Source organism: Sinohyriopsis cumingii, chromosome 8, assembly GCF_028554795.1.
Source record: "Sinohyriopsis cumingii isolate HCF-2022 chromosome 8, ASM2855479v2, whole genome shotgun sequence".
Lineage (NCBI taxonomy): Eukaryota > Metazoa > Mollusca > Bivalvia > Unionida > Unionidae > Sinohyriopsis > Sinohyriopsis cumingii.
Genome location: NC_142968.1, coordinates 115,198,242 through 115,224,627, shown reverse-complemented (window position 1 = coordinate 115,224,627; position 26,386 = coordinate 115,198,242). Strand labels below are relative to the sequence as shown.

General features: G+C 37.5%; 1 protein-coding gene across 25 annotated transcripts in view; it reads right to left on the bottom strand.

Annotated features, from left to right (window-relative positions):
- LOC149794433 (uncharacterized) overlaps positions 1-26,386 on the bottom strand; it is a 191,778-nt gene that overhangs the window by 81,819 nt on the left and 83,573 nt on the right. For all 25 annotated transcript variants that reach the window (XM_089968640.1, XM_089968644.1, XM_089968641.1 and 22 more), the window contains exons 6-7: positions 2,947-3,258; positions 307-663 (exon numbers count right to left, since the gene is read on the bottom strand). In XM_089968640.1, coding sequence (XP_089824766.1) covers positions 307-663; positions 2,947-3,258 — 669 coding nt within the window. The remainder of the gene's footprint in view (positions 1-306; positions 664-2,946; positions 3,259-26,386) is intronic.

The window sequence follows — 26,386 nt, the reverse complement described above, 5'->3', positions numbered from 1 at the left end:
TGGCAATTGTACTTTGGTTTTACTCACTTGTGAGCTTTCAAGTAATAAGCCAGAATCAACAGTTATTTATGAAATTTGAATTTACCAGTTGTTTTTCCTAGAGACAAACTCTGAAAGAAAATATCAAAGTAAAAATGGCCTCAAAGTAAGATATTATTCCAATGATGTCTTAAACATTACAATGCATTTCTGACATAATGCTCTTTTCTTAAGTACAGGACACCTATAAGCATTATTCACAAGTTCTGGCTCCTAAAAGTATAACATGCTCACAAACAATAGATGCTTCTTTTATACTGGCCTCACCTTCGGAAACTACGTCTTCTTCATGACGACATACTTCCACCTCTATCCATACTTCACCAACGGGGAGAGAAGCATATATATCCTTTTTCCGTAACAGATTTAATACTAAGTCTTTTATTCCACCATGTTTGCAGAAAAATGCCAGTGTCGCCTGTGCATGTTCGCTGAGCGGTTGAAGATGTATGATGACGCTACCTACTATCACGTCTGTAACTATCAACTGCAAATGTTCTGAAAAAACTGATGAAAACCTATTTATGCTCCCTGCGATTTCTATTTCAGTTTTCGAAACTATGGTTCCATCCTCTTCCTTCACGTTCAATTTCATGGTAAGTGATGACATGTTGGATTTTGGGGCTGAAAGTCAATGCAAGTCAGATTTTAATACTGCAATATTAATGTTGCACATCAAGTTTTATAACTGTCAACGTGGTTCCTCAAACTGTCTGAATTTCAGTCAAGAAATTAAAAAAGTATCAAAACTGTGTATAAAATCATGTGAAATATGTCACAAGTCAATTGACAACTTGCAGTTTCTTCAAAGTAAATCCACTAAAATCCACAATGATTGATATTTTGAATCTCTCTATATGATAAAAATCCATTAATTCAATTATAGGTCACATCATGGTGTAAAAATAGTTCACAATGATCAGATTCACAATATCCAATAATATGTTAGTTCTACAAGTCTTACAAATAAATAATGAAAGTGAAGTCCATATTTTTTAAAATTCTCAGTATCCTATAAATGTCACTACCTAATGTCATCTGGTACAAAGTCCAAGAATTAATCCTCATTATCTGATCAAGTTCTGAGATCCTCCATCGCTGTCTAGTAAATCGACGCAAATATCATCTAACTCCCTTTCCTTGGCCTCACTGTCATATGCAGGTGCTTGTGTAGTGAATGAGCTTCGGCTCTGTAAGTAACACTCTGATCATGCAGTGTTTGAAATCTATTAAAGGTTGCAACTGAGCACATGTCAATTGTCTGGCAAGATGGAATAACCATTCTCTTTTACTTGCCACTGAGCAAGTTTCAAGCTTGTGGCTTAATCAAAGGGTTCTCATGTTGGAAAACAAGCTAAAGAGTTATGATCAAACAAATAGAAGAAATAGAACTCTGAACAAGTACATGTATTAAATTTGTGGCTTAATCAAGAGGATTGTCAACTTAAAAATAAATTGAGTGCTGCCTATTCAAACCAATGGCTTATGGGGCCACATGTACTAGCAGAAAACTTGTATCTGGTAAACAGGTATCCAGTGGCTAATTTTATTACCATGGTTATTATCAAAAAGTGGGTACTGAGGTACCCATTGGCAGGTATAATGACTAGCCATATTTACCATCATTTGATATATAAACACATCTATATAAAGGTTGTATACATGTCTAACATTATCAACCATCATTTCGTATGTATATACGAATGCATCCAACACAAGTTCAGAATGAGCGTTATCAATTCTGCCTATATGATCCATGGACACTTCACTGAATGCCATGAATGGCACTTACATTCAAACTAATCCGATCTCAATGTACCAAGATTATACAGCTTCTATAGCTTTTACAAACTCAGCCAACTGTATGATACTTCATCACATTTGTACCCATAGATCTCACACAAAATTGGACTAGTATGAGATCTGGATGCTATAAGCATATATATCCAATGATCAGAGTCTGGTAAAATATATGGCCTCTAAAGCAGTAAGTAGCAAGTCAAGCCTATTAGATTCTAGAACACCTCAGTATGATGCATAGATATTACTAGTATATCGAGACTGAAATGATGTTATCATATATTCAAAGTTTTACCAATATCTATTCAGAACTATAACCTCCAGTAATCATTACAAAAAAGGATTAATACTAATTTGAGTAGTATAGGCTGTTGTGAATAGTGGTTCCAACAGATCTTCCGCTAAGGAAAAATATTTAGGCAACAGTGCACAAAGATAAAAAAAATGCTGTCAAATATACAGCTATTTGGATTTGACTCTAAACATTAAAACTGCATAGACCAAGCCATTTTCGCACACAACATGCAAATATTTTCAATGAAAATGTCTATGTACAAACTATACTGATCAAGTATATATGAATAAAAACAATCCTATGAAATTTAATTTGTCTTTGCCAAGTGGTTTTGAGGAATCACCCTCACAATATAGTTTAGGATGATAAAAATGGATGGATATGACCAAATCAAGTATGGACATAATAAAAAACGATAGTCCTTCCTTAACTTTCAGAAAGAGAACAGGAACATCAATTGCAAAGAAAAGCGTGTACAATTTTGTAATCTAAATATGAATATTCTGCATGTACATCAACCAGAGAAAATTTTCAAATAGAATATGAACCAACTCCATGTTATATAACATGTTATGCTTAAATGCATTCACTGTCAGTTTATTCCACTGAAGAACTGTTGCTCTGAGACTTAATTTGTCTTTCAGATCAGTATTCATTACATATATCATTTGAGCCTCATGTCTGTCAAAAAATCTTCTGGGAAAAACATTTATTTCAGGAGGATACTTAAAACCAAGTGCTAGCAAATGGGAATCTAAATTAGACTTAAAGACCTACAACCATTTTCACTTATGTAATCTGACATAACATACCATAGTTTAAAATACAGGTTCCCTTGATGATCTTAACCAATTTTTCAACGAGCTGCTCCGGGCCCTTTTCCTTCAGAGCGTTGAGGAGAATACAAAAAGCATCAGGTAGTTGTTCCTTTACTCTACACAGCAGCACCTTTACCATTTCACCTCTAGATTCCATTTGACATATGGCTTGACGTTCATTATCAGAAAGAAAAGTCAAGCTAGTCAAAATATAACTTGGTGCAAGATCTTCTACAAGTAATCCCTCCACAGGTACCCAAGCCCTATCAATTTCTTCCTTTGTAAAAGTCCAAGCAGCTGGCATTCCTAAAAAATATATGATAATGTAAAGTATACAAATACAATGTGACAAAAACAGATGAATTTTATCATTCACCAATAATTTAATGTATTTCTTTTTATTAAGGAATGAAATAATGTTAAAATTTCACATGATGAAAAATTGCTGATAAAGCTAAGGCTACAAGTTTCACATATGATGCATGCCTATATTATGGAAAATAAAAGCAAGATATGGAGAGAGAAGATAAATCACTTTCCACACATGTTAATGCAAGATGAATACAATAAGGAACATGATGTACACAAGTGTTCCCCAGGTATTTAGGCAAATACTACTAACAAATTAATAAATGTCCAATGCTTTCATTTATGTCCACCATTCCTGACTTGCAGTAAACAAGAGTTCCTGAAATGTGAATAGAGTATGTGTTGCACATAAATTAGTGTTGGATATTGATGGTTATGCTACAAACATAATTGGGATAGCATGCAAACATTAATACAGAGACAGAGACACTGAATCTTATTTTCTTAATCTGTTGAAAATGTTGTTTTTTTTAATGAAATTGTTGATCTTATTTTTTTTTTGCCTTGTATTAGCAGACACTAAGGTATTTTAACTTGGATTAACACTGCATGTGTTTCACATCTCCAAAATAACATTAATCAGACTTTATGGAAAATATTTATTATGACATAATATGCAACATATTTTGACATTATCTCCAAAATTATCTCATTTGCTGATATCAATCTGTGTGCAAATTTTCTTTATCATGTGTTCTGATCAACTTCATGTTGTTTATGGCCCCTGAAGTAACCATTTAGTATTTACAGCAACCAGGTCACACTTGACAACCCTATAAAGACCTTCTCAGTAAGGCAGTTGATTTCCTTCCATAAGTTTCACCAGTTTTCAGTAAGGTGTAACAAACTGCCATGAACTGCTATTGTAAAGTTGTAAAACATGCATTTAAAAAGCTCAGTATTCAAAACTGATGCAGCAATGGTAAACATATTCAACTAGAATTTTTTTAGTTTGTAAAGTACACAGAGACCTTATTTACCTGTAGTACACCTGGACAAACTTTAGTTCTGAACCGTACAGACTGCAATGACTTGTTGCTCTCTCTCTCAAACTGAGATAATTCTTTGAATATTTTTTCAATTTCAAATAATGACAAAAATCACATTTATCACCAAGAGACACACTTATATCGACATGTTCAATAAACATAATTGTTACCAGTTTATATTTATAAGAATCTTAATATTACTCTTTATTCTTCTGTTCTAACTACATGTATTAACACTTTTTAAGAAGCCTATTTTCCCTCTCACCTTGAACATGTATGGTTGCAAGGTAGAGTTTTTATGCACCAATATAATACCGCATATACCTGCCTAATATAAAAATTCATAAAAAATAACATACACATATTTGTGGATTGGTATAATAAACCAAAACTTAAGAATAGCATTCACCTGAAGTCAATGAAAGTGCATATAATAAAAAATTTATGCACACCAACCACAAATGTATACATGCATTTTTCACTTCTGAAGGGCGTTTTTTGAGAGCATGTGATGCTCACAGTGTAAATGCAAGCCCTTTCCCTGGGTGATAATTTTGAAGTATACTCTGTACTTAAATGCTTGACGCAATTGATCCATGCAGTTTTTGAGATATTCTACTTTCCCTGAACCTGTGTGTCTACTGTTAAGGGTGGCTAACTCTGCTTCCTAGCCGACTATTGGTATTTCACTGGTTACCCTGCAAAATGAATATGGGTGGTGTACATGCCTCATGAATTTCTGGAAGAAAACATGCCTGAAACACCTAATTCACAAATATGTCCATATCTTTCATTATTAAACAAGGTTAGCCAAACAACGGTCACAGCCTTAAGAATTTTACCTGGAACCAATTTACAAAACTGTCCACTGCCACCTATCACTTGCTGGATACCATTTTTTGACAATTCTATAATCAACAATTTGATCAAGCAGATGTTTTGCATGAACAAAATGTGCAGTTTATTAGTGTCTGATATACTACTGTAAAGACTGTTTGGTTCCCTGACAAACTCCACCAAACATAATATAAAACATGGATCCAATTCAAATAAGGAAGAGCATATTATCTATATTTTACAATAACAATCATATTTCTGTAGTTTTTGCTTTTATTCCAGATGTCTGTATTTTAAAAGTCATTTTTGTAAGACTTGAGGCAAAACTGTAAGAAAAGGCATTTCTCCCAGGTGGGAAACTTATTTTTGACATAATTTTAAAACCAGTGTGGAATTAAATTTAACTTGGATTTTTTTTTCTGTTGTACTAAAATTATTTTGATGGTGAACAGAAAGTGTTTGCTATGTTCAGTGCCAGCAGGTTGAAATTGTTCTAAATCTGCTTCAATCACATAGTTGTTATTATATTTGGATTTCAGTTTAATGTGAGTCTGGTAGGTTGCCCATGTTGGTCTCTTCATTCATCTTTTAAATAATTACCCACAAAATTATGACATATCTTTTTCTGTATAAATCCTGGCCTGCATCATGTCTTTGAGCCAAGGGTTCATCCTTTAAAAAATATTTTCTTCTGATATCACTACATGGAGATGTGGATGGCATATAGGCTTCGCATTATCTGTGTCAGTCAGCGAATGCATCCTTGGATCAGTCTTCCTTAAAAGGGCAGTAAGTCCTATTCAACTTCACTTAATGACATAAATCTTTGGCAGCTGCTGCATCTAAATATGAAGATGTGTCAAGCACTAAAAGTGGGTCACTGTGACCTATTTTCAAGGCAATATTTTTTTTAAAACATGTCCACAGTATAACTCTGAAAATCATTTTAACTCTTGCCACCAAATTTACAGAGAGTTTAACTTGAACGGACATGTTCTGCATATTAAAACTGGGTACATGTAGCCTACTTAGTGCTCCTTTCATGACTGTAACCACTATACTTTGATACCTAATAATATAACCCTCACATGTGTAAAAATTTTGGCAGCACGTGCACATGCAACAAAAATTTGGTCACTATGATCTCCTTTAATAAAAAGTGATTATATTAGTTATGGGACTCAAATTCAAATTTAAATACATCTTCATTTATTGTTACCAGACTAATAGAGTGCATCATATAATAACAGCATTTCATCCATTAAAACTTAATCACTGTGACTTCTTTCTTCAGGATTTCGAACACTTCTTAAAGATGGTGTATATCCTCAGCTTTCCACACCTTTCAGCCACTAAACATACATGGTAATGAGGTTATAATCGCACATATAAACTGGGTTGTTGTATCCAATATTTTGCACTTAACTGACCATACTTAAAGATGTATACCTGATATGCTCCTGCTCACTAACAGCTCTATCTATCTAAGCAACAATAATGACTATACAACCCAACCAGTTAGGACTATATCTGTAAATGTTCTTCATATAATTCCATTTACAATGTAAGGCTTTACTATTTTCATTTTACAGCTGACATGTTTATTCATATTGATGGAAATAATCCTTGAAAACAATAATACAAAACCAACTTCAAATTTTGTTCATACTGCGGCTAAATGACATGAACTAGAACTAATATTTGTCCTGAATCGTCTGACCACAACCTCGTTCCATTCAACCCCAGCACAACTGCAATCATAGCTAAGACCCTGTCTTAGCAAATATGAAAACGGACTTTTGCAATATTGTCAACACATGTACTTGGGGTCATTCATTAGTTCTACTTAGCACTATTGAGCAATCATTAAAGCGCTACTCCTGTTTGCAATGTTCTTGGAGCATCGTTTAAATATAGGTAAACAGCATGATTCAAGTAAGATGCATGTCTGAAACACAGAATGAATGACTTGATTTGCCTTCAGCATTAGTTACCATTTTTTAGGGACAGTGATCTGTTGTCAAAGTTACTATCTGAATTGTATTAACAAGGTTATATGGCAGTCGTTTCAGACATAAGATAGGGAGTTCCAATTATTTCACAATTTTATGTGATTAATTTATATTTTTTAAAATATCAACTTGCGCTGCCAAGAAAACACCACTGGTTCACAATCTTATTTTACCAGGGATCGTCAGGGGCTTCACCAGTGTCAGTAGTTATGTGGGATAGGATAGCGACAATGGGAATTAGCATTACAGGACCCCTTGGGAACATATAGCGACAATGGAAATTTAACATGGAGAAAAATCGTGGGAACATATAGCGACAAGGGAAATTTAACATGGAGAAAAATCGTGGGAACATATAGCGACAAGGGAAATTTAACATGGAGAAAAATCGTGGGACTGTTGAGCGACAAGGGGATTTGAACATGGAGAAAAATCGTGGGAACATATAGCGACAAAGGAAATTAACATGGGATTTTTTTTTTTTAAAAAAATAAAAAATAAAAAAAGGGGTAGGCAATTCAAAGACTATCTCTTTTCGAGAAATATGGGGGCCCTGAAAAGGGCCTTTGGGTTTTCTTCTGCTTCTAATTTCTTCTTTTTCTCCACCAAGTTCTTATTTTATCTCCTACACTCTTTTTCTTCTTTTTTTCTCCTCCTCTTCTTTCTTCTCTTCCTCTTCTTTCTTCTCTTCCTCCTCCTCTTCTTTCTTCCTCTTCTCATTTTCTTCTTTTTCAATTTTTCGTTTCATTTTGTGACGATCGTCGATAAATACCTATGTATCTAAAATCAGCTGAAATTCCTATGAAATCCCACTATCTATTTATAGCTCCAACTTGTGGGTTTTTCCTTTGGAAAATCCCACTATCTTTTAATAGCCTCAGCTTGAGTGACGTTCCTGTTTATGAATTCTAGTATATATGTATAGCTACAAAATGTGGAAATCCCCAAGTCGATATTTATAGTCTCGAAATTTCCAGCGTCAGTGACGTCACTGTACTGAACACTAGGGATAAAATATCAACAGTGTTGCAAGTGGCTGACCTGAATACGCGCTACTGTAGGTAGGTAGGTAGAGTGTATCTGATAGGGATAAAGTGAGTTTTATACGGACAAACAGAGACCAATAGACACACACAACGTACGCGCGCAGACACATACACACACACACACACAAACACACAAACACACACACACAACGTACGCGCGCCGACATACTCACACACACACATACTCTCTCACACACACACACACACACACACACACACAGAAACACACAACGTACGCGCGCAGACATACTCACACACACATAAACACACACACTATAAAATAGATAAAATTAGTAACTACTTACAATATCAACTTCTATGACGATCGTCGATAAATACCTATGTATCTATAATCAGCTGAAATTCCTATGAAATCCCACTATCTATTTATAGCTCCAACTTGTGGGTTTTTCCTTTGGAAAATCCCACTATCTTTTAATAGCCTCAGCTTGAGTGACGTTCCTGTTTATGAATTCTAGTATATATGTATAGCTACAAAATGTGGAAATCCCCAAGTCGATATTTATAGTCTCGAAATTTCCAGCGTCAGTGACGTCACTGTACTGAACACTAGGGATAAAATATCAACAGTGTTGCAAGTGGCTGACCTGAATACGCGCTACTGCAGGCAGGTAGGTAGAGTGTATCTGATAGGGATAAAGTGAGTTTTATACGGACAAACAGAGACCAATAGACACACACAACGTACGCGCGCAGACACACACACACACACACACACACAAACACACAAACACACACACACAACGTACGCGCGCCGACATACTCACACACACACATACTCTCTCTCTCTCACACACACACACACACACACACACACACACACACACACAGAAACACACAACGTACGCGCGCAGACATACTCACACACACACATAAACACACACACTATAAAATAGATAAAATTAGTAACTACTTACAATATCAACTTCTGTGACGATCGTCGATAAATACCTATGTATCTATAATCAGCTGAAATTCCTATGAAATCCCACTATCTATTTATAGCTCCAACTTGTGGGTTTTTCCTTTGGAAAATCCCACTATCTTTTTATAGCCTCAGCTTGAGTGACGTTCCTGTTTATGAATTCTAGTATATATGTATAGCTACAAAATGTGGAAATCCCCAAGTCGATATTTATAGTCTCGAAATTTCCAGTGTCAGTGACGTCACTGTACTGAACACTAGGGATAAATATCAACAGTGTTGCAAGTGGCTGACCTGAATGCACGCTACTGCAGGTAGGTAGGTAGAGTGTATCTGATAGGGATAAAGTGAGTTTTATACGGACAAACAGAGACCAATACACACACCCACACAACGTACGCGCGCAGACACACACACACACACACACATACACACATACACACACACACACATACAGAGGGAAGAGGAGAAAACAAACCCCAAATATACTATCAACACAGAAGGGAGATGATACAAACCCCAAATAAACTATCCACACAAACGTACGCGAACGAATACAAACCCCAAATATACTATCAACACAGAAGGGAGATGATACAAACCCCAAATAAACTATCCACACAAACGTACGCGAACGCATACAAACCCCAAATATACTATCAACACAGAAGGGAGATGATACAAACCCCAAATAAACTATCCACACAAACGTACGCGAACGAATACAAACCCCAAATATACTATCAACACAGAGTGAAGAAGTAAAAGTTTTTTGAAAGCACCTAAGCCCTCACCTGCAATGACCAACTCTGCCAAACACCTACACCCCACCCCACCCCACCCCACCCCACTCCCAACACTACAAAACCCATTTAACCCGTTATTTTATGGCATCAGTGTGTGATTTAGGAAACATCAAGACACAAAATAATGGAGGAATAGACTGACTATTGTTTACCGACTTGCATGCCTAAAGAGCGTGCGTGAAGGAAAACATCCTTCCATTTCAATTCTAACTAAAACATGATCCAGAGGGATAGAGATAGGTGAAAGGGCACAATTTCATAAAGTGTGAGTAGAAAACAAAACACGCCATCCTTATTATACAATGTCAAGACCAAGAGACACGTATGTGTTCTTTCTGGTCTATTCTCTTTTAGAAGATAGTATGAAATTTCACATCAGGGCCAACGCATCGGCTCACATTGTCAATTTTTCCATTTCCATGTCTTTACTGGCACAAGTTCTTCATCATCTTCAATTTCTTCTTCTTCTGAATCCCTCTTCTCTGTTTCGTCTTGTTTTTGTTTATTCTCTTTTCTCGTAGGGCACTCTGAATTCCAGTGTCCTTTCTCCTGACAACGATATTAGGTATCTTGACTTTTGTCTCTCTTTCTTAGACGAAGCAGGTATTCTGGAGACAAATACCCATTTACCTTTGCAGATATAGCAAACTTCATTAGCACTTACACACTTTCGTATGACTCTCATCAAATCAACGACCAAAAGAGTAAGTTTTGTTGCCACTTTCGCATGTGAATTATGCTTTCGTATGACTTTTAGCAAATATTTGACCAGCAGGTCGATCTGTGCTGACTCTTCCATCTTTGATCGTTTGAGAGCGGAATGAATACTCTGACGCTAAGACACTCTCCTTATATACAGAGACCTGCTGCGTATGAAACCTAGTCAAATGTAATTTTGCAATAAGATGAAACGATTTCATTGAGGAAGTAAAAGGCAATGATGTACCGTATCGCCTCACACAAAACCTGAAGTGTTAGTTCAAATCCGTGTCAGCGATTTCGAAGACGACATAACTGGGCTTTAATCAATGCTCTCCATTTCTGCCACAAAACCACGAGTCCTGATTCACGCCAAAAGAAATTTCGTTCGGTCCATAAAAAATAGTATCACATCTGAGAAACGCAAAAACGAACTTCCAGAAAACTGAGAACGACGGCTTACACCTACAACGTAAATGTATGAGTTCAAGTAGTGCGTAAGACTTAGTCAAATTAAATTTTTATAGTCAAGACGAAACGATCTCTTTTCGAAGAAGAAAGCAGACACCAAACGACAATGGCGATCCGTGTCACACAACACTTTTCAAAATGTGTATGATCAGAGGTTTATTTAGCGATCTGCACGGTTAAATTAAATGTTGATGTATTTTGCAATAAGACGGACACAATTTCCATGGGATCGCCCATGGTACGATTGTTCGTGCATTAGTTTAATTTTTAAAAATATTTTTTTTATATAAATCGCCTATAGGATAGACCCAGTAAAGCATGGCCATTCTCGTCACTGTCTGAATAGCTACTCAAGTCAATTCGAAGCGAACGCGGTAAGAAAATAAGTATAGCCAATGAAATGGCTTACAACGGGTGATGCATTGTTTTGTTCTAGGACTGTGTGGCATAATAATCCCTATGTTCTTGCGTTGTTACCATTACAGTGCAGACACTGAAATGTGAACTTACAAGCCCTCTTTGTGTGTGTGTGTGTGTTGTACCATTTCCTCTTACCACATCAAAATACTGAGCGTCACAGTATTGGTTCGCGTTTTCAAGCTGACCATTTTTTTATATCTCACTTAAACATTTCGACATAAACACTCACACTCACATCGGTAGAATCAGAACAGACGTGTTACAGTATTGAGGGGCATGTTATCTTTTTTTTCAAACCAATAAATTTGGGGTTTGTATGAAGTAAAGAACCGAAAGTACAGTGAAACTCAAGGATGATGACCCAATCTGTCTGTCTATTGATGCATGTATTTACTTAAGAAGAAATATGACCTCTAAAACACAAAGAGATACGGCAAGCATGATTAGATTAAACACAACGATGTTTTTCCTTCACGCCTGTGTAATTTAGAGTTTCAATCGTCTTTGAACACAAACTTGGTCTCCTTTTGTAGGGCTTGAAATAATAAAAAAAGCTGAAAAATCTTAAGCACTTTGCTATAGATAATTTCATCAACAGACCAAACAACATAAATACCGTTACAACAATAGAAAGCCTTAAATCTTCTATCAAAAAGAAATGCATGAAAAAAATTAAAGATTAACGATAACTAACCAATGAAACCGAATTTAACAAAGGCAATGACATGTGAAGAAATGCCTCTCACTTTGGAAAGGTAGGCGAATGTACTCTGTCATGCACCATCAACTTGAAAAAAATTATAAACAGAGAGAAACCTGAATTCAAAATTCAGTTGTTTTTTTCTTCAAAATTATTTCGTTTCTTTTTTCTTTTTTTTTTGGAACAAATCTAAGCACTAATATAGAGTGGAAAAGGGAAAATGCACATACAAGCTTTGATATTTCTGAAAAAATGAGGGGATATTCCTAACGTTCATAACCACCTATATATGCTTGGACTTGTCTGTGACTTATCCACAAAACAAGATGTACATATTTCTGGTCAAGCTGCAAGTGTGTGCGTGTTTCTGAAAATGGTAAAAACTTGGATATACAATTTTCTCGTGACACTTATAAAGTGAAGAGTCTGTGCAAGTGTCAAAAGCCAAAGTCATATAAGTTTTGTATTTTGTACGGCTTGTAAAGATTTCCACTTTAGGAAATGTGAAGTATCACAAGTTATTATCACAAACAGAAGTGGAACATAGGGGCTTGCAAGAAAGAAAATAACCCAGACAGTTGGTGTCATCAAGAGTGCTAGAGACGGTACCCGAACTTGCTTGCTTGCTTGCTTACTTGAATTAAAGTGATTTTCGCTCTAATGGAGCATGTATCACTGGTTTAATAACGCACCGCGTGATTTTTAATTACTCCTGGGGAAGGAAAGAGAGCCTCATCCCCCAGGCTTTTATGTACTCACAGACTATTTTTAAATTTAGCCACTCAGGTGTAGGACTAACTAGTCCTTAACAACCTGACTGAAAGGCTTTACACATGAATGGGAATTGTCTCACCACACACTCATTTTTCTGTCCGAGCGTGGTAAAGGAGGAAAAAGGTGCTCAGCAAGACAGCCATGGATGTTAAGTACTCACCAAAACGCTAGCCCGTACTTATTTCAAATTAAGTTCTGTTTTTTGCTAATCGACAATAATAAGTACCAATAATGTGTTAACCACCTGTGCAATTAGTTCAAATCTAACGAGTCTGTTAAATTTCCTAACATATCTGTCTAATATTAGTTCTTAGTGTACATAAAAATAGCCATACTGATCTTATTTAAATTATTATGTCTAAGCGACATATACCAGTTTGGTCACTGTTAGGTTTAAAAAGTTAGGTTTGTTGCAGTGTTCCAATGGGTCAAGTTTGTTTCGAGAATAGTTTAGTCAAGGAGGGATACCAAGCCAAATATGGTTCCCTATTTAATAAAAAGCAATCTTTTGGAGCCCTAAAAAAAGTCTGTTTTTTCTGTTAGAAGGTAACACGTCTCTCTTTTGCTTTCACGTTCTTTCCCGCACTCCTAGTCACATGATTCTTGATATCAGGAAATGCGTAGCCATGATGGGCGGTAATGTAAGCAGCGGCTTCTACCAGTTGACTGAGGGGGGTATCCAGTGTAGGTTTGTCTGTAGAATTGGGGAAGAACTCTGACCCCTAATCCCATTGAGAAGGTCTTGGTTTAAAGTTGTCTAGAGATCTGTAGGCAACGTATTGTATGGCTCTAATAAACTGCCCTGCTATGTTGACGTCATACAATGCTTGATCTAGCCCCATTTCGGTGTACTTTTCAACGAGGGTCAGCGTCCCCCTCCTCCTCCTCAACCGCCTCAATTTCTTTTTCTGGTTCTGATACTAATTCTTCAGATAGTTTCAAATCCGCCGCTATGGTGTCTGTCGCTGTTATTGTTGTTGTGGTTGTTATTTCAGCTGAGATTGCCTGTAGTATCGGAGTGAGAAAAGAACGTAGTGCCTCCGATAATTACATTTGAGTTTGCCATACCGTTTGTCTAAGACAATTGGACCTTTGTTTTGCCACCACTCTTTCCGGGACGGGTTGTTTGTTAGGTATAGTCGGCTGTTGACTAGATGTTATTTGTGTTCTCGAAGTGGGTGGAGTGCTAACTGGCAGAAACCGTAAAGTAGGCAAACGACGTCAAAGAAGTCAAAGTACGTTGGAAAGGATATCCGACCAGTTATCATTCTTGGATCGACGCTTCGCACGTCATCGACTATAAAAAGAAGTGACCATCATTCCCTTTCACACAGATTCAGCTACTGCGATCACTCCTTCACCCAATTCTTCTCTGCAAGATTTACAAAAACAACCCTTGTGGGTGTAGTGTGGAGAACGTGTGCCTAAAACGCAGATCGTCTTTTTCTGCCAAATCTTCGTGGTGTATTGTGTCATCGGGGCAGCCATCGCCAATTTGAGTTTGCAACAAGGAGACAAACAATTGTGGACCATTGTATTGAGCAGTTACATCAATTACCTGCTTCCCAATCCCTCCCTGAAATTCTCCTCGAACGGGAACCACGGGAACCTTGTGTCCAGTGTCAGTGCCAGCCACCACTCCAACAACAACTCCATTTTGGGCGGAGACACTCCTCTGACTTCCAGTATCGCCTCGGAGAGCCACAAAACTCTGGAATTATGAGCAATAACAGCCAATTTTACTTAACCTTACCCAGTGACAGTTCCATGGAGGTGTTTCCCAACAACACGTTGTGCTGTTACACGGCCAAATTACCTCAAGCCATCCCCTTAGATCACGAAGCCCATTGGGAAGTGGCTTTAGTGGAAATCATTCACCCAACACAAATCAAAAACATCACCGAAAAGCAAAACACTTTCGAGGTGGAAATCCTGAATGCCCAATTGGAGGAAGAAATCAACAAAATCGGGTTTTTAGGGGACACAAGAGCAGCCAGCAATCCAGCCTTCATTATCTACACCTTGAAAATTCCTTCAGGTTATTATTTTAGTGGTGAACATTTGGTGGACACTATTGCGGACAGGTTCAACTTAGCCTTTGGCAAAGCACTGAACACAGCCAAAAAAAGTGTGAAGATTGAGTACCATAAAGTGGCTCATCGTCTCGTGATCAAATTTCAAGATACGGACACATTGTCCCTCAGGTTCAATGGTAGTTTGTTTGAAATTTTGGCTGGACATGCAGAAATGGTCGCAAACAATATGAGCCCCAAGATCAAAAGTAATATGGATTTTTACAGAGCTTTTGGAAACCCGGTAGAACTGAACCAAGGACTTAATTTGATCTTTGTGTATTCCGATGTGGTGGAGTACAACGTGGTGGGACACACCTCTGTGCCGTTACTGCGTGTCATTCCTTTCAAAGTGGATAGTACCACAAACAATGACCAGGAAGGTGCAAACACCTATCACGTACACCGTGAATTTGTACATCCTCACTATTTACCCGTCAGTAAGTCGTATTTAGACACTGTCAACATTGCTATAAAAGGAGATCTGGGACAAAATATTCCCTTCTCCAAAGGGAAAGTTACAGTGAAACTCCATTTTCGAAAACGGTTCTCTAACGAATTGTAAGTCAAGACAGCGACGAGTGACATTTTCACCCTATAAAATCCGGCCAGATCCGTGTGGAATTTCAGTTTGCAGAAAATCTACGCGCAGATAATACGGTGAACGTCCTCCTGTATGCTGAATTGGACAATACGATATAAGCCAACAGTTTGAGAGAAGTCATTCTACACTATTAGAAGTCATGGAAGACTTTTATCAATGTTTGTATAGTAGGGATTCTTTGGACATGGAATGTGAAGATCCTGAGGAAGGAGAACCCCAAGACAAAGACGAAGAAGTCATCATGATGAAGTCTAGATGGCCAGAACAAGAATCACATATAGTTTCCTGTTATGCTATAGTCTTGACAGAAAAAAAATTAAGGAATTGATCAAGAAAGATTGCTATGGATGTCATAACGATCATCCCAGTCAAATTCAACACGATAAATGCTAATGCTGAGTCAAGAAGAAAAATTGGACGAATATCTGGACGAAGCTTGGAGTCTCATCTCGGAAGAAGACGTGTTACAACAGTGGTATAAAGGCTTGCGTGAACATTATTGTCCTCCATTAACAACTCAAGAGATCCATCGCATCGAAGCTCTGTTGGATCAGAGTTGGGAGACAAGGCGAAGAAAACGATTACTTGTCAGACATTTTCAAGCAGAAAGTCAGGATCGAATTGATGACTTAAGAAAAAAAACAAAAAATGGATACCTGAGAACTTTATTACCTTTTGAACCACAGTTCGTATACGGCTTCTTGGAATCCTGTCGTCTGTGCTAAAGATGAACTCCCTCATCGCAAACCTAAAGACCATCAAGCTTACGTGATCAACACGGACGACAGTCATCTCCCAGGAACCCACTGGGTAGCCGTCTACTTTCCTCAAGAAGGATGTGTGGAATATTTCGATTCGTACGGATTGCCCCCTTTGGAAGACGATATCATCGACTTTATGAGAAGAAATGCTCAAACCACCCGATTCAATAATGTGAAATTACAAGGCACAGATTCCTTGGTGTGTGGACAGTACTGTGTGTATTTTCTGCATCATCGCAGCCTGGGCTATTCCTTAGAACATTTAGTGACTCATTTCGATCCTCGTTCTTCTGCTAGAAACGATGTGAAAGTAGATCGATGGTTTTGTGACCATTATGCTTATCTTTTGTCTCAAGCTAGGAAACGTAGTGTCCATCAATGGCCTAATGATTTCCAACAGTGGAAATCACAATTTCATTCACAACGTTGTCAGCCCTGTTTAAAGTAGAGTGTGAATTAAAAAAACGTTTGGTATTTGAAAAAAATGTTTGATGTTATAGTGTTAGATTATTGTTAAAAAGATGTTAGAGTTGTTTGTTAGCATGAATAAAAAATGTTGTGTTTTGAAGAAAAAAAATGCCTTTGTGGTTTGTTTGGCTATAGGAATGTTGAATTGATGCTCTTTGACTTCTTTCTATCCCTCCCATAACACTATTTGAACGTTCCGGCTCGAAAACCGTGTAGCAATGTTTTCCTTCACGTCCGCGCTTTGACAATACAAACGGGGAAGTCTCCAGTCTGCCCATCCATTGTTAACTTATCTTCCTACGAAGATGTGCTCAAGATTAGCCAAGTTGAACGAAGCCTATGTGAATTTGCATAGGGTCATGACAAGTCTGATACCGAGACCTGAAGAGATAGACAATATCATAATGTTGAAAGTCACTGAAGACCTGAAAGAAGAGCTCTTCAAGGAGGAATTCAAGAAGGAGAAAGAAGAATGGATGGAGAAGTACAGACTTCATAAACGGCAGAGAGAGAGCAGCAACAGCAGCAGCATGAACCTGACAGAGGCTTTGTCGATTGTCGTATCGACACCAAAGAGTTCTTCTTCTCTTTTCCGAAGAAGCAGACCTTATCCTGTGAGAAAGCCTGTCGTCAGAGGAGGCCGCCATCTTATAACCTAAGCGATCGCCATAGCTTCAAGTTCCCAAAAAATTTCAGGGCTACCCCATACTCTCGAAAAGAAATAACATTCCATTGCCTATGATATGTTAGTCAGTTAGAAGAAAAAATACAGAAGTGAGTCTATCAGCACATGATTTCTTTATCTTGGTTAGAAAGTGTGACTCTAAGTTGTTCGTTTCCGTCGATTATCAAAATTTTAAAAATAGTAATATTCTGTAAAAAAGTGAGTGAATGTTTCTTTTAGGTCTGTGCGTTTTTTTTTTTTTTTGTTTTTTTTTTGTTGGTGATAATATGGATAATGTAAGTTCGGGTACAACGAAATTAAAATAATTAGGCCCAGAACTCGGTGTGGAGGGAAGAAATATACGCAACAGCAGCGGGAGCAAGAACTGCAGACCTAGCCAGTTAGCATTGAGGCATTCTGCGTTTGACAATGCCTTTGATGTCGTACAAGTCGTCTTTTTTGGTGACACGACTTGATTTGAAATAAGTACGGGCTAGCGTTTTGGTGAGTACTTAACATCCATGGCTGTCTTGCTGAGCACCTTTTTCCTCCTTTACCACGCTCGGACAGAAAAATGAGTGTGTGGTGAGACAATTCCCATTCATGTGTAAAGCCTTTCAGTCAGGTTGTTAAGGACTAGTTAGTCCTACACCTGAGTGGCTAAATTTAAAAATAGTCTGTGAGTACATAAAAGCCTGGGGGATGAGGCTCTCTTTCCTTCCCCAGGAGTAATTAAAAATCACGCGGTGCGTTATTAAACCAGTGATACATGCTCCATTAGAGCGAAAATCACTTTAATTCAAGTAAGCAAGCAAGCAAGCAAGTTCGGGTACCGTCTCTAGCACTCTTGATGACACCAACTGTCTGGGTTATTTTCTTTCTTGCAAGCCCCTATGTTCCACTTCTGTTTGTGATAATAACTTGTGATACTTCACATTTCCTAAAGTGGAAATCTTTACAAGCCGTACAAAATACAAAACTTATATGACTTTGGCTTTTGACACTTGCACAGACTCTTCACTTTATAAGTGTCACGAGAAAATTGTATATCCAAGTTTTTACCATTTTCAGAAACACGCACACACTTGCAGCTTGACCAGAAATATGTACATCTTGTTTTGTGGATAAGTCACAGACAAGTCCAAGCATATATAGGTGGTTATGAACGTTAGGAATATCCCCTCATTTTTTCAGAAATATCAAAGCTTGTATGTGCATTTTCCCTTTTCCACTCTATATTAGTGCTTAGATTTGTTCCAAAAAAAAAAGAAAAAAGAAACGAAATAATTTTGAAGAAAAAAACAACTGAATTTTGAATTCAGGTTTCTCTCTGTTTATAATTTTTTTCAAGTTGATGGTGCATGACAGAGTACATTCGCCTACCTTTCCAAAGTGAGAGGCATTTCTTCACATGTCATTGCCTTTGTTAAATTCGGTTTCATTGGTTAGTTATCGTTAATCTTTAATTTTTTTCATGCATTTCTTTTTGATAGAAGATTTAAGGCTTTCTATTGTTGTAACGGTATTTATGTTGTTTAGTCTGTTGATGAAATTATCTATAGCAAAGTGCTTAAGATTTTTCAGCTTTTTTTATTATTTCAAGCCCTACAAAAGGAGACCAAGTTTGTGTTCAAAGACGATTGAAACTCTAAATTACACAGGCGTGAAGGAAAAACATCGTTGTGTTTAATCTAATCATGCTTGCCGTATCTCTTTGTGTTTTAGAGGTCATATTTCTTCTTAAGTAAATACATGCATCAATAGACAGACAGATTGGGTCATCATCCTTGAGTTTCACTGTACTTTCGGTTCTTTACTTCATACAAACCCCAAATTTATTGGTTTGAAAAAAAAGATAACATGCCCCTCAATACTGTAACACGTCTGTTCTGATTCTACCGATGTGAGTGTGAGTGTTTATGTCGAAATGTTTAAGTGAGATATAAAAAAATGGTCAGCTTGAAAACGCGAACCAATACTGTGACGCTCAGTATTTTGATGTGGTAAGAGGAAATGGTACAACACACACACACACACAAAGAGGGCTTGTAAGTTCACATTTCAGTGTCTGCACTGTAATGGTAACAACGCAAGAACATAGGGATTATTATGCCACACAGTCCTAGAACAAAACAATGCATCACCCGTTGTAAGCCATTTCATTGGCTATACTTATTTTCTTACCGCGTTCGCTTCGAATTGACTTGAGTAGCTATTCAGACAGTGACGAGAATGGCCATGCTTTACTGGGTCTATCCTATAGGCGATTTATATAAAAAAAATATTTTTAAAAATTAAACTAATGCACGAACAATCGTACCATGGGCGATCCCATGGAAATTGTGTCCGTCTTATTGCAAAATACATCAACATTTAATTTAACCGTGCAGATCGCTAAATAAACCTCTGATCATACACATTTTGAAAAGTGTTGTGTGACACGGATCGCCATTGTCGTTTGGTGTCTGCTTTCTTCTTCGAAAAGAGATCGTTTCGTCTTGACTATAAAAATTTAATTTGACTAAGTCTTACGCACTACTTGAACTCATACATTTACGTTGTAGGTGTAAGCCGTCGTTCTCAGTTTTCTGGAAGTTCGTTTTTGCGTTTCTCAGATGTGATACTATTTTTTATGGACCGAACGAAATTTCTTTTGGCGTGAATCAGGACTCGTGGTTTTGTGGCAGAAATGGAGAGCATTGATTAAAGCCCAGTTATGTCGTCTTCGAAATCGCTGACACGGATTTGAACTAACACTTCAGGTTTTGTGTGAGGCGATACGGTACATCATTGCCTTTTACTTCCTCAATGAAATCGTTTCATCTTATTGCAAAATTACATTTGACTAGGTTTCATACGCAGCAGGTCTCTGTATATAAGGAGAGTGTCTTAGCGTCAGAGTATTCATTCCGCTCTCAAACGATCAAAGATGGAAGAGTCAGCACAGATCGACCTGCTGGTCAAATATTTGCTAAAAGTCATACGAAAGCATAATTCACATGCGAAAGTGGCAACAAAACTTACTCTTTTGGTCGTTGATTTGATGAGAGTCATACGAAAGTGTGTAAGTGCTAATGAAGTTTGCTATATCTGCAAAGGTAAATGGGTATTTGTCTCCAGAATACCTGCTTCGTCTAAGAAAGAGAGACAAAAGTCAAGATACCTAATATCGTTGTCAGGAGAAAGGACACTGGAATTCAGAGTGCCCTACGAGAAAAGAGAATAAACAAAAACAAGACGAAACAGAGAAGAGGGATTCAGAAGAAGAAGAAATTGAAGATGATGAAGAACTTGTGCCAGTAAAGACATGGAAATGGAAAAATTGACAATGTGAGCCGATGCGTTGGCCCTGATGTGAAATTTCATACTATCTTCTAAAAGAGAATAGACCAGAAAGAACACATACGTGTCTCTTGGTCTTGACATTGTATAATAAGGATGGCGTGTTTTGTTTTCTACTCACACTTTATGAAATTGTGCCCTTTCACCTATCTCTATCCCTCTGGATCATGTTTTAGTTAGAATTGAAATGGAAGGATGTTTTCCTTCACGCACGCTCTTTAGGCATGCAAGTCGGTAAACAATAGTCAGTCTATTCCTCCATTATTTTGTGTCTTGATGTTTCCTAAATCACACACTGATGCCATAAAATAACGGGTTAAATGGGTTTTGTAGTGTTGGGAGTGGGGTGGGGTGGGGTGGGGTGGGGTGTAGGTGTTTGGCAGAGTTGGTCATTGCAGGTGAGGGCTTAGGTGCTTTCAAAAAACTTTTACTTCTTCACTCTGTGTTGATAGTATATTTGGGGTTTGTATTCGTTCGCGTACGTTTGTGTGGATAGTTTATTTGGGGTTTGTATCATCTCCCTTCTGTGTTGATAGTATATTTGGGGTTTGTATGCGTTCGCGTACGTTTGTGTGGATAGTTTATTTGGGGTTTGTATCATCTCCCTTCTGTGTTGATAGTATATTTGGGGTTTGTATTCGTTCGCGTACGTTTGTGTGGATAGTTTATTTGGGGTTTGTATCATCTCCCTTCTGTGTTGATAGTATATTTGGGGTTTGTTTTCTCCTCTTCCCTCTGTATGTGTGTGTGTGTGTATGTGTGTATGTGTGTGTGTGTGTGTGTGTCTGCGCGCGTACGTTGTGTGGGTGTGTGTATTGGTCTCTGTTTGTCCGTATAAAACTCACTTTATCCCTATCAGATACACTCTACCTACCTACCTGCAGTAGCGTGCATTCAGGTCAGCCACTTGCAACACTGTTGATATTTATCCCTAGTGTTCAGTACAGTGACGTCACTGACACTGGAAATTTCGAGACTATAAATATCGACTTGGGGATTTCCACATTTTGTAGCTATACATATATACTAGAATTCATAAACAGGAACGTCACTCAAGCTGAGGCTATAAAAAGATAGTGGGATTTTCCAAAGGAAAAACCCACAAGTTGGAGCTATAAATAGATAGTGGGATTTCATAGGAATTTCAGCTGATTATAGATACATAGGTATTTATCGACGATCGTCACAGAAGTTGATATTGTAAGTAGTTACTAATTTTATCTATTTTATAGTGTGTGTGTTTATGTGTGTGTGTGAGTATGTCTGCGCGCGTACGTTGTGTGTTTCTGTGTGTGTGTGTGTGTGTGTGTGTGTGTGTGTGTGTGAGAGAGAGAGAGTATGTGTGTGTGTGAGTATGTCGGCGCGCGTACGTTGTGTGTGTGTGTTTGTGTGTTTGTGTGTGTGTGTGTGTGTGTGTGTCTGCGCGCGTACGTTGTGTGTGTCTATTGGTCTCTGTTTGTCCGTATAAAACTCACTTTATCCCTATCAGATACACTCTACCTACCTGCCTGCAGTAGCGCGTATTCAGGTCAGCCACTTGCAACACTGTTGATATTTTATCCCTAGTGTTCAGTACAGTGACGTCACTGACGCTGGAAATTTCGAGACTATAAATATCGACTTGGGGATTTCCACATTTTGTAGCTATACATATATACTAGAATTCATAAACAGGAACGTCACTCAAGCTGAGGCTATTAAAAGATAGTGGGATTTTCCAAAGGAAAAACCCACAAGTTGGAGCTATAAATAGATAGTGGGATTTCATAGGAATTTCAGCTGATTATAGATACATAGGTATTTATCGACGATCGTCATAGAAGTTGATATTGTAAGTAGTTACTAATTTTATCTATTTTATAGTGTGTGTGTTTATGTGTGTGTGAGTATGTCTGCGCGCGTACGTTGTGTGTTTCTGTGTGTGTGTGTGTGTGTGTGTGTGTGTGTGAGAGAGTATGTGTGTGTGTGAGTATGTCGGCGCGCGTACGTTGTGTGTGTGTGTTTGTGTGTTTGTGTGTGTGTGTGTGTATGTGTCTGCGCGCGTACGTTGTGTGTGTCTATTGGTCTCTGTTTGTCCGTATAAAACTCACTTTATCCCTATCAGATACACTCTACCTACCTACCTACAGTAGCGCGTATTCAGGTCAGCCACTTGCAACACTGTTGATATTTTATCCCTAGTGTTCAGTACAGTGACGTCACTGACGCTGGAAATTTCGAGACTATAAATATCGACTTGGGGATTTCCACATTTTGTAGCTATACATATATACTAGAATTCATAAACAGGAACGTCACTCAAGCTGAGGCTATTAAAAGATAGTGGGATTTTCCAAAGGAAAAACCCACAAGTTGGAGCTATAAATAGATAGTGGGATTTCATAGGAATTTCAGCTGATTTTAGATACATAGGTATTTATCGACGATCGTCACAAAATGAAACGAAAAATTGAAAAAGAAGAAAATGAGAAGAGGAAGAAAGAAGAGGAGGAGGAAGAGAAGAAAGAAGAGGAAGAGAAGAAAGAAGAGGAGGAGAAAAAAAGAAGAAAAAGAGTGTAGGAGATAAAATAAGAACTTGGTGGAGAAAAAGAAGAAATTAGAAGCAGAAGAAAACCCAAAGGCCCTTTTCAGGGCCCCCATATTTCTCGAAAAGAGATAGTCTTTGAATTGCCTACCCCTTTTTTTATTTTTTATTTTTTTAAAAAAAAAAAATCCCATGTTAATTTCCTTTGTCGCTATATGTTCCCACGATTTTTCTCCATGTTCAAATCCCCTTGTCGCTCAACAGTCCCACGATTTTTCTCCATGTTAAATTTCCCTTGTCGCTATATGTTCCCACGATTTTTCTCCATGTTAAATTTCCCTTGTCGCTATATGTTCCCACGATTTTTCTCCATGTTAAATTTCCATTGTCGCTATATGTTCCCAAGGGGTCCTGTAATGCTAATTCCCATTGTCGCTATCCTATCCCACATAACTACTAGTGTCGCAAATTGCGAATTTGTTCCTTATTGGTGACAAAACATAACATCTGCCAATTTTTTTTGGCAACAACCTTTTAGGCTGTTTAATTTGTACATACAGTCATGGATTTGGAGTGTAGACATTCAAAGGGATCATGAAAGGAAGCTACAAACTTGGATACACAATGCACTGGAATCTATCAGTTACATAAACAAATCATTTGTTAGTATTGACAAACCTATCTGTACAGTGCATTGTTATATCATAATCCGCTATGTTGACATCTGGCCTGAGTACTTTATGCTGTGTTAGACTTAGTACTAATTAGTACCCCTACTCCTACCTCAACCACAACAAATCAAGTTGAGACTACGACATCGTAGCCATGATACACTCAGTCATGCTACCGGACTATACCCACAATCGACCGACCTCTGAAGACGTGAACAGAAACAGCTACAATTAATTGAACGACAGCTAATCCTTCTGTTTGTTTTTTTTTATGTACCAATAAAATAGTTTTCTTGAAACTTCTGAGAAAACTGATTATTTTTTAAGAACCAATTGCTGTGTATAAATACAAAGCAAATGGAATAAATAGCAATCAGAATTATATACTGTAAACTGTGCAACTTTATCATGGGTAAATGAAAGTTTACCATTGCGTATTCATCGTCTCATCCTAAAAGCAAGTTAACAAAATTAACAGCATTTGGATTTAGTGCAAATTCATTAGATAACAGTCCCTGAACCTGATGTTATACCTGACAGTCCAACATCATCTATATGTAGTGATGGTAGTAATGCTTCAAGTGCAACACCACATCATGATGAACGGGTCCAAAGTTCCCGAAAATGTCTCAACAGCTGGAAACTTGGGCATCCGTGGCTGCGATATGATACAAACTTAAAGCAGATATATGTATCAAGGCACAAGTCATGAAATCATGTATAACTGTCTGTGAAATTTTGAAGAAGGAGTGTGTCACCAAACATGAATCCAGGCCGGGTAATTTTGCCCATTGATCTTTTACTTTTGCCATCAATCCCATGTTACAACTCCAGGGACTTAAACTACATGACAGAAAAACAAAAAAGTTTTGCATGACTGAAAATAATTCATTTCTCAAAATACAGGAGTGAAAGAAACAAATTATCTTACAGCATCGTGAATGAATTCCTATTTCCTAAAAGTCCTTTCAATTCCAACAGTTCCAAGAAATCCAAATACGTTCCAACAAAAAATACCCTTCTGTGTTGAAGTTTCAAGTGTACAGAAGGATTTCCAAGGAATTAAAAAAATAGTCGTTCAACAAATTTAGTAATGCCGTACAGTTATTCCAGCATGTCATGCAATAAAAAAATCTTTTCAAAAACCAAATTTGGAGATTAAATCCGAAAACACGTAGATTGGGAGCTACCATCGGGTATTTTTTTGCGGCATATTTAAGCATCATTTTCACTAAATATTCACCAATGTTTCGGGTCCAATACACGTAAAATTCTTGCCATTTCTCCCTGTGGAGTGCGTTATTCCCCCCCCCCCTCCACGTGCACCCATTTCCTATTCTGGTCAGCTGTGCCTAAAGTGCACAATAGCTAAAGGTTAGATTCAAGCCTCTTCAACATACTTGAAAGAAACCGCCTGTTCTCCAGTGAGTGAAAGCACTAGCAACTGCTTGGCAAATAAACAATGCCCTTTTTTGTTATAACTAACTATGCCTAAAATGGGTGTGAATTTACGTTAACAGTTCAAATGTGGTCTCAAGCTACCATACATGTGATAACTATTTGTCACATTTTATATCCCACCTTATTTCCTTATTATTAAGTCATATATGCATATAACACTGCTTACTAGATAACATATTTATTCCGAACGAGTTTTTTTGGGGGGGCACATATGCTCTGTGGTATGTTTCTTCATTCCTTTTTTAATTTAATGATGGCAATTAATGCTTATATATATGGTACATTATTGCCAAGCTTTGACTCGTGTAAGTTTCATTGATGGGAATGGAGATCCTAGTTTGCTTGTTGAGAACAAATCTACAGCATTCAGTGATCATTCTTGGGATTTAGGAAGCAATTCACTACAACCAAAGCATGCAAAGTGCGGCAAAATTAAACTTCTGAACTCCTGGTTGACGGAGATGTACTTTGAAGCTAGCCATAAAGTGGGGCTAGCCATAACGGGGACATTTAATTCCTGAATGCATGAAATCGACGGTCGCATTATACATCACTTATCTTACATTGCAAAGTATGATCATAGGGTTTTAGTATTAAAATGTCATGATCTAAAGTTCCTTACAAAACTATTGTTTGGAAAATAATACACATAATATAACTTTGCTTAATAGCTGATGTTTCTATTCAAATGAGAGAGAGAGAGAGAGAGAGAGAGAGAGAGACTGTAAATGTCAGGAAAGTAAATATTTTAGACTTGATAATACAATTATTTCAGATGACAACAGTCATACCTATGCA